The 16,175-nt window shown below is 42.3% G+C and overlaps 1 protein-coding gene and 1 long non-coding RNA gene across 4 annotated transcripts in view; one reads left to right on the top strand and one right to left on the bottom strand.

Annotated features, from left to right (window-relative positions):
• The window catches only part of LOC141219705 (uncharacterized), a 186,940-nt gene that overhangs the window by 104,279 nt on the left and 66,486 nt on the right, over positions 1 to 16,175 (top strand). The gene's annotated exons all lie outside the window — the stretch shown is intronic.
• Positions 1 to 16,175, bottom strand: part of RPS6KA1 (ribosomal protein S6 kinase A1) — a 177,679-nt gene that overhangs the window by 127,640 nt on the left and 33,864 nt on the right. For all 3 annotated transcript variants that reach the window (XM_073666160.1, XM_073666161.1, XM_073666164.1), the window contains exon 2: positions 6,038 to 6,082. In XM_073666160.1, coding sequence (XP_073522261.1) covers positions 6,038 to 6,082 — 45 coding nt within the window. The remainder of the gene's footprint in view (positions 1 to 6,037; positions 6,083 to 16,175) is intronic.

The following is a 16,175-nucleotide window of genomic DNA, read 5'->3' as shown; positions in this document are numbered from 1 at the left end:
AAAAAAAAACAACACTTAGCATTTTGTGAAATGATAATAAATTATGAAGTAAATGAACAAAAGAGGAATCAAAATCAAATCAGTATTTGGTGGTAACACCCTTTGTCTCCAGAACAGAATGAATTACTCTAAGCACACTTGCACACAGTTTTTGAAGGAACTCTGCAGGGAGGTTGTTTCAAACATCTGGGAGAACTAACTACAGATCTTCTGTGGATGGATGCTTACATAATTCCTACTGTCTCTTCATGTAATCCCAGACAGACTTGATGTTGAGAACAGTGCTCTATGGGGGCTATATCATAATTTCCAGGACTCCTTGTTATACTTTATGCTGAAGATAGCCTTTATTGACATTGGCTGTACATTTGGGGTCTATGCATGCATTAAAACAAAAAAACTAGAATGTTACCAAAAGCCATGAGCTGCTGCCAGTTAGACGCTCTCAGTTAATCTTACTTGCAGAATGTGCTTTCAGCAATGATGTTTGAGCATAACCCACACATACCAATGTCTGTACATACACTCCTCCTTCACATGACTGTACATGAAAAGCTCATGGGTTTCATGGATGATACAGTCATATATTTACATCACAAGCCTAATGTGACATTACATTTAAGAGCTTTATTGACAGTCTTGGCTATAAAGGTATAAGACTTGTATAGAAAATGTAAATCATTTTATTAGAGAGTTGCATTTATTTAATTTAATTTCTAATACAGAAACTATTTTAAAAAAGAACCTCTTTAATGAAAGGGTTAATCACTGAGCAGAAAATTCCATCTTGGAGTTAGTTTACCCTTCTTTCAGCAAGATAAAGTTTAGAGCAAATCAAGGAAATTCCTGGAATAAGTCTGCAAACTGGATAGAGCATTCCAGCTACAAACATGCCTTCATACTAAAGAACAGAAAGAGTACGCAGGCGACACGCCACAATGCAATCATTATCCTTACACTAATAGTAAAAAAGAATGGAAGTGCAAACTGGACTCCAGTAAAAAAAATAAATCCTCAATTACAGAACAATGTTTTCCCAACAGTTTAAAACCTCAAGTCAAAAGTGGCCACTTTTGTTCTCATTTTATTGCCACTTCTCTCAAGTATTTGTTTTTGTCTTATAATCAGACAAAGTTACAAAAATATGGGCAATATTATTTAGTGCAACGTTTGATTGTCTTTACCACTGGGAAGTTGCTCACAGGATTCTCTAGCGGGATGTCTTTAGGCTGCTGTGCATTAATAAGTTTGCCACACCCCCTTAGTAAAGCCCATACACTGAAGAAAAAAGGTCCATATCTAACTGTATGGTGGTTTAAAAATACTAATGCTCAGCATGGGAAGCTAGGAAATACATGATAGACAAGTCAGGAGGTGACAGCAAATTGTAATGCTGGAGGGTGGGTGGGGTGGAACCTGACTGCTGGCCACCATGTCCATGTTAGGTATATTATAACAAGGGTATGGATATTTATTAGTTCATGATATATATCAATGGCATTTGTTACCTTAGTTATTTATAACTGAATGTTGAACTTTTGTGGGATTATTGAAATCATTTTGTGGCTTTGCAATTTTCCATCACCTCAATCTATTCAGCTGATGACCGTTTTATAAAACGCCATCCTGTGCACGGCTCAGCAGGATAAGCAAGCACAATTTGTCTGTCCGGCCTAAGGTGAACACACAGAACTTTCTCGCTGGCCAGAAATAGTCTTTACAGTTTAGTGCTATAATGTCAGAGAACGAGACAGAGTCCTCTTCCTCTTCCTCTCTGAAGAGACAATTTGCAGAACGAGACAGTAACATAGAAAAGAAGCTTTCCAGCAATTAGTGCGACAGGCACTGTCTCGTCATCATCAGTAACTATGATACGAGTTTCTGTCCACCTTTCCCTGTGGAAATTTTCAGTGGTACAGTCCATACAGTTTCACCATATAAGGATTACACCTTTTAGGGAACAAAAGTCATGTAATTCCCAGGAAGACTGGGATGGGGAGATCACCATGAGACCCAACTAAAGAGAAATATACTATATATATATATATATATATACTATATATATATATATATATACTATATATATATATATATATATATATATATATATATATATATATATATATATATATATATATATATATATATATATATATATATATATATATATATATATATATATATATATATATATATACACACACACATATACACACACGTATGTATGCAACCCTGATGAATGGGGGTATAGAGACAGATTGTCTCTTGATATTGTCATAGCAGTTATTATTTATTATGTGTAGCTTATATAGCGCCATCATATACCACAGCGCTTTACAGGCATTATCATTGCTGTCACCATTGGGGATCAATATCTAGATTCTCTATCAGTATGTCTTTTGGAGTGTGAGAGGAAACCAGAGAACCCGAAGAAAACCCACGCAAACACGGGGAGAACACACAAACTCCTTGCAGATGTTGTCCTTGGAGTGATTTGATCCTAAGGAACCCAATGCTACAAAGCAAGTTACTGAGCTACCGTGCTGCCCATGCGGTTGAGGCTTAAGCTACGTGGTCTTCTGTTACCTTCAGAGTATTGCAAGGTTGCAGTAGGATTGATTTCCTGTTTATGACACCATACAAGGTTTACAGAACCACAGCTATATTGACATTCCATTATTTTGGGATGTAATACAATGTTTTAGCTAATGCAGAATATAATGCTGTTAGTCCATTTCCTGTCCCCATATAATGTTATTGGACAATACATATCAGACAAAAATTATATTGTGACCATATGAAGAGGTGTAGGGGTTTGGTACTCACTCAACCGCAGTTCAGGTAGGAACAGGAAATGTTTTCAGAAAAATGTTCAGGCAGGTTTATTCGGACTTGCTTGTGCTGCTGTTGCATCTGCTGTTGCCACATATGCTGCTGCTGTTGCCACTACTGCTGGTTAGCCTGCACCAGTTGCTTTATCAGCTCCTCCATGCTGCCGGACGTCTCTTGCTGGCTGGCGGCCTTCACCCAGGACAAACGGTTTTCTGTAGCAGTCACACTGTCCCTTGGGATTCGTGCCCGTGCTTCTAGCACGAATTGTAGAGGTTTGGTATTCACTCAGCTGCGGTTCAGGTAGGAACAGGAAACGTTTTCATAAAAATGTTCAGGCAGGTTTATTCGGCCTTCATAAACAGCCCACCATATGCAAACAAAAAGACAGCCTTTTCCAGCACAAAGGGAAATCACAAAGCAAAATGTCCACGCAATGGTGCGGGCTCGCCTGCTACAGGTCAATATTCAGTTCTCAAGGCCTTAGCACAGACCAACACACTGGAGATCAACACGTCTCCAGACACAGACCCCAAATGAGAAACTTGGCCTCCATTTTATTTACAACAAACCACGCCCTGGGGTGGGGATAGGTGAGCAGCCACTCCCACCCATCTCTTATGACTGCTCGTAAAAACTGGCCCCGATACGCCCTATTAACCCTCTCAGCACTATATGTGCTGGAGCATACTTTTCCGGTTTCACATCACCGAAGCTACCAACCTTGGTGATACATATCTCCCGTTAAGGACCTGTTCGGCGGCCATCTTACAGAGGATATGTCAGTAGGTTTATGCTTACACTGAAGGCATGAAAGCTATGGCAGATACTTAATTCCATCACTAGGTCAACTTTGTTGCTTGCAGTACTGTCATGACATCACAGTTTATAAACTACAGCGGAAGTAAGCGGCCCAGCATGGAAGGTCTCCGGTACTACATTGCGCCGCCACCAGGTATGCATAGGGCAGCATGAACATGGTGCAGATTACCTTTCAGAGCTACAAGCTCTTGGGGGGGAAAGAACGTTATGCACACCAGAAATACCGACGGAATATAACAAAAGCTTGCAGCAGTCACTGCTGTGATTTAATGTGTTGTAAGCTCTGTGTTGCTATTCTTAGGGTTACATGAAGGCATTGCTCATAAAACAAGCTTATTCTCAAAGAAAAAAAGGACAGAGTCATAAGTGATTGATATCATGATCACTTCTCCCTCCCTTCTAGTAAATAAACGTTTAGGTTTTATATATGCATTATTTCTTCTTTATTATTTCATTTATTATTTCTTTCTTCATGAAAGAGAAATTCACAATTAAGAGACAAATCATAGCATGTGGCACAAATACACTTTCAGATTCAGCGCATTCTAACTTATTATACCCCATCTATGGGCAGACTGTTGGAAGTTATATATTGGGTTTGGCCACCTTAATTAGCATTGGGGTAACACAGATAATAACGTGATCCATATTATCTTGTGTTACCCTAAAAAGTTGAAATTTAAGCTAATAGGAGCGTATATATATGGTATTCAAACTAGATATAAAAAACCATCATAGTAAGCGGTGTTATTTTTTCCATTTTCTTTCACGAAGACTCATTTTTTTCACTATTGGATAGTCAGATAAGCAATGCTGAATGAAAAAGAAACTTCAGAGAAGAGAAGGGAAGAGCCATGTCATCCAGTATGACCATTAGCACACACAACACCTCAGTTTCCATCGCTTCACTAGAGCTTTGAGGCTGCATTTGGCTCGGCTTTACCAGAGCACCAAAGCCTTCTCTAAAGACACATGGCTGAAACCATCTGCCAGAAATATACAAGGGTGTTAGAGACAAATCATGTTACAGTGCATCTGACAAACAGATGTTCGACCTGATGAAGCTGATGTATTTCATTTGAAAATTCACGTTAGAATGGCGGTGCTATCCACAAATTAAAAAGAAGCAGAGAGATGTATTCAGTTTGTATTGTAAAATCTGGTGACAGATACACTCTAATGTGAAATGATTCTCACATTTCATTTCCATGAAAGTATCGACTGCAATAACTAATTGTCAGGCAGTAGACACAGCAATAATGAGAAGAAATCCATTCATCATATGCTCTGCATACACGTACTGCTTTATGCTACACAGCAGTTGACTCCGACAGCAAAACCTAAGATCCCAATCAATTACAACAGTGATCCCATTTTTCAGTGGAGTAGCAGGCGTCACACATGCACGGACCTGCTTGGGGACAAACAGATCCACAAATATTTTCATAGTTACCGAATCTTCGTGATTTGTGCTCTGCATGCCATTATTTTTTATTTAAAATTAAACAACTGAGATGCAACTGAAGTGTAGACTTTCAGGTTTAAAGGGAATGTGTCACCCCCTGGGACCTATCAGACCTCTAATATGGGCATACAGGTGATAGAAATGTGAATCTATACTTACCTGTGTGGCCCATATTAGAGGTTTGCTTGCTTTGTAACAGCTTTTTATTAAATTAGTTTTGCCAAGCTTCGCGTCCGGGCGATGCCAAGAAATCCCCGCCTATTAACCTAATTTCCATATCCCCAGGCCCTGTGACGTGCAGTATCCGGCCGGATCCCGCGCAGGCGCCGGTGAGTCACTCTGCCTTCCCAGTGCCTGCGCACAAGCTTCCTGCTCCACAGGTGGCAGGGATTACTGTGCCTTCCGTACAAGGTAAATTGAGCAGGTGCGGGATCCGGACTGTAGGCAGGGTCTTGTCCTGGTGCTCTAGGCCAGATCAGCAAGATAAATCTGCCCACACGCCGCCCCTTTCTGTCTTTGGCTGGCTGTCTCTATGATTAGGAACATACTTGTGTTTTGGGGTGGCCCTGTGGGCAGGTCTAATCTTGGTTTCTCTGGCCTAGAGCACCAGGATAAGACCCTTCCTACAGTGTCTGTTTCTGACAAACGCCAAAGCAATTGTGAATAAAGCCTTACATTTTCCATCTTCATTTGGTCTAGTTACTAATGTAAGCAACATTGTACACTGTAACCTTTATACATAGAAGCAGCTCCCAAGATGCGACTGTCATGTAAAGCTTTCCTGAAGACTTTCACCTTCAGGTCAAATACAGCAAAGATTATCTTGTAGGATGATCACCATATGGGATGCCCTAGAATGACTGCCATCCAGCCTGTGACAAGAGTCTGCAAGTATTAAGCAGGAAGGATGACACATCTTACCTTGTTGGCACATTTCCCTGTGTCTTCAGTGACAGAATGGCCATTCTGTAATAGATAAAGACACTATTACAATATAGAATTATTTTGCACCCAAACATTAATTAATAAAAAGCATTGTTAGAGAATACTATGCAATCGCTACCATTCTAGATTAAGAATTACACTCAGAATTATAATCCAGATATTGAAAATCAATACTTTAGTATAGTTTTGGCATGTGGATAAAATCCTGAATGTATTCTAAACAAGAGAATCAAAAAGGAAGAAAAAGTAGAGAAATAAAATATGCAGCATATTGGACCCAGGTGTACAAATGCACTATTTTATGTCTATTTAAGAGTTAGAGGGGATTCAAAGAGCATGGAGGGGAGAACCTCCCCCCTTCCTCAGGCATGGTACAAAGTAATAGTCTGGCCTGGATTGCTCCGTGATGCCACCATGTCCTTCATCAGTGCTGACACTACTTTATAAGGAATGTTACAGTTGGAAAATGCTATTTATCTGCAGATATAGAGTTAATCTGCAAGTAAATAGCGTAAGGGTAAGTGCACAGGTTAAGTATTTGGTGCAGCTATTTCCCTGCTCATTAGTATGGGTGAATTCTGCAGCAAAAACGCTGAAAGAATTGACATTCTACAGATTTAAATCTGCAAGTCACAAATAAGCAATGTGTGCATGAGACTTCAGGATTCACCCGTAAGCCCGAATATGCCAGGCGTCAGAGGGATCAGGCCGCAAGAAGGGAACCGGTCCCTGGTCTAGCCAAGTTACTTTCCGTCTCAGCTAGAAAACTGGAGGCTTCTGCACTTTCAAGGTGCAGTTGCCACATTCGCACCTAAGCCGCCGAAAAGGGCACCAAGCAAGGTCCGGGAACTTCAAGTTGCCCAGAGGGATCTCAAGGTACCCGATTGGGACTTTGTGTGGCGAGGCGCAGGGCAGGAGGGAGAGACCCAACGCGGGAAGTCGGCTAAGAAAGGAACATACAGAGAGGGGTCCCGATAAGTGCTCTTGAGAAACTTGAGGGAGTGCTGAACCCCTGCCTGGTAAACGCAGCGCGATGTGGGAGACTGTCAGCTATCTAGTGCTACCTGAGGAACCTAAATAACTGAGTAAACTCGGATGACTGCACCCCAGAGTTTGTCAGTTATTTCTACCACGCTATCGCTCCTGCACTACAAAGGCTAGCATCACCATCTGCACCTACACTGCCCTGGAGCTGTGCTCTGCCTGTGGAGAGCCGCACCAACTCAGCTGCCCTAACATCTGCCCCAGAGGTCTGCAGCAGCGCCGGTACCCATTACCGGGAACCACAGGTGGCGTCACGAGAAAAAACTGTTATTCATCCCATCAAGTGACAAACCCCTTTTAAAGAGTGACGCCAGGGTACGGGCCCGGGAGCCGACCGCCGTGACATCCCAAGAAGGCAAAGGCCCGGGTACAGAGTCCCCCATATCCCCCTGGGCGAGTCATATGCATGTTGTGGACATGATTTTGGACAGTTACTAATTTGTAAGTATTAGGCTATGTTCACACTAGGCGTATAAAATGGACCAACTCCAACTCCTAAAATATATAATAAATTGGGTACAGTAGTTCAATGCAGTTTGTGGGGAATATTTTTTCATAAGAATTTGGGAAAGTTATGAAATGTCCTATAAATGTCTGTCCTATTCCTAATCTAAGGGTCTAGACTTTTAGCTGAGATGAATCTGTGCTACAGTCAATTAATCACTTAAACATGAGCCATGTATGAGGGAGTCGGAGTCGTGGAGTCAGAGTTGGAGTCGGTGTCAAGGAAATTCAGGAGTCAGAGTTGGAGGTTTGGCTTACCAACTCCACAGCCCTGATAATAATAATATTTATTTTTATATAGCTCCAACATATTCCACAGCGCTTTACATACATTATCATTGCTGTCTCCATTGGGGCTCGCAATCTAAATTCCCTATAATATGTCTTTGGAGTGTGGGAGGAAACCGGAGAACCCAGAGGAAACCCAGTGCTGCAAGGCTGCAGTGCTAACCACTGAGCCACAATGCAAGACATATGTGAAACCATATTAATCAGAATTACAAATGTAACAGCGGGGGGAGGTGAATTGTTTTTCTAAGACAGTGTCGGTGAATTGAGTTGGTAGGACACTATTTATTTTGCACACTATGTTCTGCCATTCAGTTGCGCAGGCACTGTTCAATCTCACACCTCTGTGGGCCACAGGTATTGTTCAATCTCACACCTAGCTCAGCCAATGTTTACACATCACTAATTTAAATTAGACTCCCCTAATACAAACAACCATCTCAGTGACCAAGACAAGATGATAAAATCACAAAAATAAATGAGTTTCATATACTGTTTGTTGTACTTGTTTTTTTTCACTAAAAAGGCAGCAAAACCCGATAGCCATGTTCACACTAGGCATTTTTTCAGCGTTTTTTCACTACCCATTACTTTACGCTGAAAAAAAACGATGAAAGAAGTAACATGCTCCATTGTGCAAAAAAACACGCAAGGCACAAAATACTGATCAAACAAAAAACTAAGGTGTGTGCATGAGATTTCTGGAATCTCATATGCAAATTGCCTCTTAGACTTTGCAGGTACTGTAAAACGCAGCAGAAAATTTGCATTAAAAAAAAGCATAAAAAAAAAAAGCTGAAAAAAAACGCAATGTGTGAACATAGCCTTACAGGTTCTTCTGTACAGCTTTCCCAACAGGACTGCCACAAAATAACTGCTACAGAATAAGTATGTGACCAGACCTGACCATTCATAATCCTACTATTGAAAAAGCACCTTACAAGGCAAAGGAGTTTTCCAATTGGAGGAGACTGAAGGACTGGCCACATGCCCCTCTACCAGCAGCCATTTTGTAGACAGAACTGCTGGTCAGTCTGTGAGAAGAGCTTCATTAACAAGTGTAGGAGGAGAACCTGTAATAATTATATATTAGTGAGTGCCATAAAATCATGTCCCCAACACACTATTAGAAAAATGATAAAAAGTGACCACCCCCTGTAAGAAACAGCCCAGCTTTTAGGGTATGAAAGTGTAGAGCCATTTGATGCAGTGCCGGAACAAGAGCAGTTACATCCACAACTCGGCATTGAGCAGTGTAATCCCTCAGTCTCGCATTGCCATGGAAATGGAAGGTACAATGAACAAGAGAAACGTGTGTAAGAGACCTTGTGTTCCATGTTGTTCGGAGAAGGTAATGCACTTGTTTAGGATCTGCAGTTCTTTGATTACACAGGCAGCACAGACACCATCAGGAAGGTGCCAGGAACCAGAAAAGTGTGCGGAGGACACACACATACCAATAGGAAACGTGTACCTGTCATTCATGCCATCACATTACAAGTGACTAATGGAATACAGAGACGAGGAAAGTTCCCAAGCTGACAGATCATGAAAAGTAAGGAGACGATTCCCCTGTCAGTGAATCACCATCCCCCAAGTTGTGCTGTCAGTTTGATCCAAGCATTACATGCACAGGCAAGTTATTGTGCAGGGCTATAGAAGAGCAGGCTGGAAATTTCCTTGTCCATAGGATAATTAAACGCTGCCTGAAGTGCATGGCATTGGCACAAGTGACAGAGTCTTAACCCTTCCTGGCCGTATCTGATCACTATGGCCACATATGCCACGCTCCAGAAGAATCCAGTAAAAGTGACAATTTTATACCCCACAGATTAGCAAGACATCATCTGATGTTCTTCTTAGACATCATGAGGCACACCTATCAGTAGTGATGTACAAATACCTAGAGTCTTCATAAGCATTAACCAATAAATGTGCGAAAATGTAGCACATTATAAAAAAATATTTTTCACATGTTGGATTGTATTCATGCAAGCAAATATTGTGTAACATGGCCAAAAATGACATGGCTAAATGGCATACACACTTTAAAGGGAATCTGTGAATAAGATCCCCCCCCACTGTAACCCGCATATATGGGCATGCAGGTCTTTAACATGTAAATTCATCAACACCTTTGGATCTTCTAACTGTTCCTGCATTACAGACAAATTAGTAGTTCCATTCATATGCAAATGAGACATTAAGTACTCAGAGCTCCACAGAGCACTTAAAGGGAATCCATCATCAGGTGTTTACTATCTCATCTGAGAGCAGCATGATGTAGGACCAGAGACCCTGCATGCATCAATGTGTCACTTACTGGGCTGCTTGACATAGTTTTGATAAAATCACTGTTACCTGCTGCAGATCTAGCAGTTCTCTGAATGCCGAGTTCTGTATAAACCCGCCCACACCACTGTTTGGCAGTTTTCTGTGTATACTGTGCATAGGCAAAACGCTGCCATCAGTGTTGGAGGCAGAATTATAAAGAGCTACAGGGCAGCAGGTTTTCTAGTCCTAGTGATAAAATCAGTTTTAATTAGCAGATTAAGAAAACTACAGCAAGAAACCTGGTAAGGGACACATTGCTGGAATCGGGATCTCAACCTCAATATTATGCTGCTCTCAGATTAGGTAGCAAAAACCTGGTGACAGATTCCCTTTAAGGCTATGTGCCCATGATGCAGAAATGCTCCGGATTTTTCCTGAACGTTTCTGCATCTCCCTGGCAGAAAAAACGCATGCGGATTGTACAAGCGTTTTTTCAGCCAGGTACAAGTGTTTTCGCATGCGGGTTGTCAACGCTTTCCAAGCGATTTTAGCATCACTTGGAAAAGTGCTTGACAACTTGGTCACACTATATAAATCCATGCAACTGGCATGGATTTTATATAGTGTGACCAAGTTAGTTAAAAAAAAAAGAAAGAATAAAAATGGTAAAAAAAAATACAAAAAACACATTATACTTACCTTCCGATGGCCCCCGGTAGCGCGCGGTGGTGTTAAAGGAACTTCCATGACGTCATTTAGTCATGGGATAGATCACGCGACCACCGACGTCAGCGGTCGCGTGACCAGTCACATGACTAAATGACATCATGGAAGTTCCTTTTAGACCATTTTTGAGCCGCCGGGAAGCCAGGATGCATCACTAAGGAGACCGGGGGCCATCAGAAGGTAAGCATAATGTTTATTTTTTTTATTTAAATTCTTTTTATTACAGGTAGTATGGTACCCGGGTCTGGAGGAGAGTCTCCTCTTCTCCAGACTCGGGTACCATCCGCACATTGAATCGCTTAATATTTGCATGTACACATGTAGTCATCCGGATATTAAGCGATTCAATGCAAATCAATGGTGGCAAAAACGCCACGCTTACGCAAAATAATTGGTAGTGCAGTGGATTTTTCCCGCAATGATAATCTGCAGCGGAAATTTCCGCAGCATGTGCACAGCACATGCGGATTATCATTGGGGAACATGGCAGGCCTTCTACCAAGCGTTTTTTAAATGTTTCTGCGGCGGAATTGCCACTGTGGAAACACTTAAAAAAAACACATAGTGGGCACACAGCGTAAAGAAGCCTCTTCTTCACCAGGTTGTTGCCCCGGCAACACCAGCCTCTTCAGAGTGATTGATAGCTCACAGTTGGTGGGAGGTCAGCCAAGGAAATCAGACCGGAAGCCATTAATGAAGCTAAAGAGACTGGTGCTGGGCAGCCAAACAACCCTGGAGGCAGAGGCTAGTTAAATGCTCTGTCACGCCCACTGTGTAAGGGTTAAAAAGGAACTGCAAACTATTTTCTATCATCTAACCACATTATTATTTATTTATATAGCACCATTGATTCCATGGTGCCGTACATGAGAAGGGGTTACATACAAAATAAAGATATCACTTACAGTAACAAATAAACAATGATAGACTGGTACAGAGGGAAAAGGACCCTGTCCTTGCGGGCTTACATTCTACAGGAATGGGGAAGGAGACAGTAGGTGGGGGGTTGCAGCAGCTCCAGTGTTGATGAGGCGCATGTCCGGTGTTGGTAAGGCAGCAGCTGCAGTGGTGTTGAGGAGTAGTGTTGAGCCACCCCCCGTAGTGTTCGGGTTCGGTTCGTCGAACACCTTAGAACACCGTCGAACACCGTTAAAACCAATGGCAGGCAAACAAAAACACATAGAAAACACCTTCAAAAGGTGTCCAAAAGCTGACAAACTGCTCAGAAGACACTCTTTAAAAAAGCCGGCCGGCAATTCAGCATCGGTACCCGACAATTTAGAACAGAAAGAATAGAGAATCACACATAGATTAGATAGATAGAAACATGTCAGTCACACATATAATAAGTACAGTGATAGTGTTGATTACTGTACTTGTCATTTAGTGTTAAAATAAAGGATTTATTGAAAAAAAAATTGGCGTAGGGTTCCCAGTAATTTTAGTCTCTAGCGGAGGTTAAGCAGATGGCTGGGGCAGATGTTTGAAGCCTGGGAAGGGGGTAATACCCACGGAGCTTCCCAGGCTACTAATATCAGCCCCCAGCTGAATATCTAGCTTTTACTAGCTATTAAAATGGGGGACCCCCAAAAAATGACATGGGGGTCCCCCCTATTTTAATAGCTAGCAAAGGCTAGGCAGACAGCTTGGGGCTGATATTAATAGCCCAGGAAGGGTGCCATGAATATTGGCCCCCTCCCAGGCTAGAAACACCAGCCGTCAGCCGCCCCAGAAATGGCGCATCCATTGGATGCGCCAATTCTGGCACTTAGCCTCGCTCTTCCCACTACCCTGTAGTGGTGGCAGTGGGGTAATAGGGCTGGGGTTGATGTCAGCTTATAATGCCAGCTGACATCAAGCCCAGGTTAGTAATGGAGAGGAGTCTATAAGACACCCCCATTACTAACCCCATAGTGAAGGTTAAAAAAAACACAAGTGTGACGCCTCTCTCAGCCCTCACCCTAGGAAGTGGGGTTACTGACATGTTTCTATCTATCTAATCTATGTGTGATGCTCTGTTCTTTCTGTTCTAAATTGTCGGGTACTGATGCTGAATTGCCGGCCGGCTTTTTTAAAGAGACGGGTGCATGAAAACACTTTTTTTTAAATAAATCCTTTAACACTAAATGACAAGTACAGCAGCCAACACGGTCACTGCACTTATATGTGTGACTGACATGTTTCTATCTATCTAATCTATGTGTTATGCTCTATTCTTTCTGTTCTAAATTGTCGGGTACCGGTGTATGCCGCTGCTGAATTGCCGGCTTTTCATGTTTCACTGTGAGCACTGTTCCCATCGATTTGGGCAATCACTGTAATGCCACAACCACCATGGCTGTGGCATTACAGTGAGTGGCAAACAATCCCTGCATGATGTGAAAAAATCCAGTTACACTTTTGGTGCACGAACAGTTATCTAACAACCTCGAACAGCAGAATTTTTTGCAAAAAGTTCGCATTCGAACGACTCGAACACCGCCCAAAACAGCTCGAATTTGAGATTGGCGAACAGTTCTAGTGGAACACCACTCATCTCTATTGAGGAGGCAGCGGTGTCATGGCAGGCTGTAGGCTTTCTTGAAGAGATGGGTTTTCATGTTCCGTCTGAAGGATCCGAGTGTGGTGGATAGTCGGACGTGTTGGGGCACAGAATTCCAGAGGATGGGGTATATTCGGGAGAAGTCTTGGAGGCAATTGTGTGAGGAACGAATAAGTGTGGAGGAGAGAAGGAGGTCTTTGGAGGACCGGAGATTATGTAAGGGAATATATCGAGAGATTAGTTCAGAGATGTAAGGAGAAAGGTTATGGATGGCTTTGTAGGTCAGTGTTAGTATTTTGAACTGGATACGCTGGGCAATTGGGAGACAGTGAAGGGATTTGCAAAGGGGGGTAGCAGAGGAGTAGCGAGGCGAGAAATTAACTAGTCGCGCAGCAGAGTTAAGGATGGACTCGAGGGGTGCGAGAGTGTTAGCAGATAGGCCACAGAGGAGGGTGTTGCAGTAGTTGAGGCAGGAGAGGATGAGGGCATGCACAAGCAGTTTAGTGGATTGAGGGTTGAGGAAAGGACGGATTCTGGAAATATTTATGAGCTGGAGGCGACAGGAGGTGGCGAGAGCTTGGATGTGGGGTTTGAAGGAAGGAAGAGTCAAGGGTTACTCCGAGGCAGCGGATTGCCAGTGTAGGGGAAAGTGTGATGTCATTTATTGTGATAGAAAGATGAGGTGGGGAAGATATGCGAGATGGAGGAAAGATTATGAGTTCAGTTTAGTCCACATTGAGCCTGAGGAAGCGAGAGGAGAAGAAGGAAGATATGGGTGATAGACACTCTGGGACTCTGGACAGCAGAGAGGCGACGCCAGGGCGAGAGAGGTAGATCTGAGTGTCATCAGCGTATAGGTGGTACTGGAAGCCATGGGAATTTATGAGTTGTCCCAGGCCAAGGGTATAGATGGAGAAGAGTAGGGGTCCTAGGACAGAGCCTTGAGGGACTCCAATAGAGAGAGGGCGGGGTGGTGGTGTGAGAGTGGGAGACGCTAAATGTGAGGTTGGAAAGGTATGAGGAGATCCAGGATAGGTTAAGGTCTTTGACGCCAAGGGAAGAGAGGATCTGTAGTAAGAGGCAGTGGTCAACTGTGTCAAAGGTAGAGGAAAGGTCTAGAAGGAGGAGTATAGAAAATTGTCTGTTAGCTTTGGCTGTAAGTAGGTCATTAGTAATTTTGGTCAGGACGGTTTCAGTAGAATGATGGGGATGGAAACCAGATTGTAGGTTGTCGAAGAGAGAGTTAGATGAGAGATGGGAGGAAAGTTTAGCGTGAACATGTTGCTCAAGGAGTTTGGAAGCAAATAGGAGCAGCGATATGGGGCGATAGTTGACATAGCAGTAGGGTCGAGGGATGGCTTTTTGAGCATAGACGTGATTGTGGCATGTTTGAAAGCAGGGGGTAAGGTACCAGAAGTTAGTGATAGGTTGAAGAGGTGGGTTAGGGCCGAGTTCACAAGTGGTGAGGTGAGGCAATGAGACTATATATGAAGGTACAGGTGGGGTAAAAAGAGTAAAGCACCTTTACTTTTAGTTACTGTTACTTGTGTGGGTGAGGGAAAATGGGTGTGGCTAGAAAAACAGTGTGGCTTTAAAAATGGGGGGCTTTTAAGTGAGCGTGGTTTCCTATCACAAACAGGGAACCTGTTAAAAAAATTGAATCTCACCCCTGAACAACACTAAAATGTAACAAATCCTGAACTGGCAGAAGAATCTGATGTGAACATCCTCTGCTGTGCCTGAACATGCACATGCAATTTGACTCCGTTCACACCACCAATAAGTTAGATTTAACAGGTATAACTAATGCTATTTTCCATGTCATTGGACCTGAACTGACTACAATAAGTAAAAAAAAAAAAAAAAAAAACCACAAAAGCATTCTATTCCACTGGGAAGAATCTGTGAGCAGAACATACGGTAATCTGGATTGTCCCTAGATGACAGAAGCCACATAGGAGACATGGTTAATATGTCTCCAGTGGAATACAAACTGCTCTGTATGATCAGGCACGCTGGAATTGCATCCACTGAAGCATAGTCTATTAGAACTGCTTTTTAACTTTTTTTTTTTTTTTTACCAAAGTCAATCAGATATCACCTTCAGTTTATCTTTTATTATATCAGTTTTGTCATGATTACTGCTACTTTTTCCATATTGTCAGCTTCCTTTATAAAGAGATTAGAAAACAAAGCCCTTTTCTTCCTTTCCAAAATCACTATTGTGTGTTACATAAACTATTGCAATGCTTCCCACTCGCTTCACAAACAGTGGCGTGAAAATGGTTTGCCCCCTTCCTGATTTCTTACTCTTTTGCATGTTTGTCACACTTAAATGTTTCAGATCACAAAACAAATTTAAATATTAGACAAAGATAACACAAGTAAACACAAAATAAAGTTTTTAAATAAAGGTCTTTATTATTAAAGCGCACCCGTCAGCAGAATTGTGCTCATTAAACTACATACACTGTCAGGTGAGCACCGTTACACTGAGTAGAATGATACCTTGGTTGATTAAATCCATCCTGTGGTTCTTATGTAATCTTTACTTTTAGTTTGTAGATGATATGCTCGTGCTTCGGGGCGGCCTCTATCTGGTGCTCTTCTTACATATCCATCTATATGCTCTTATGACAGCTCACTGATTGTTCACTGACCTGCCTCCTATTTTACCTAGCCCCGCACTACTAAATGCATTATGTAAAATAGGAGGCAGGTCAGTGAAAGATCAGT

This window comes from Phyllobates terribilis, unplaced genomic scaffold (genome assembly GCF_046119375.1).
Source record: "Phyllobates terribilis strain yellow unplaced genomic scaffold, ASM4611937v1 Scaffold_2__4_contigs__length_985480577, whole genome shotgun sequence".
Classification (NCBI taxonomy): domain Eukaryota; kingdom Metazoa; phylum Chordata; class Amphibia; order Anura; family Dendrobatidae; genus Phyllobates; species Phyllobates terribilis.
Note: the sequence above shows the minus strand (reverse complement) of the source record. Positions and strands in the feature narration are given on the sequence as shown.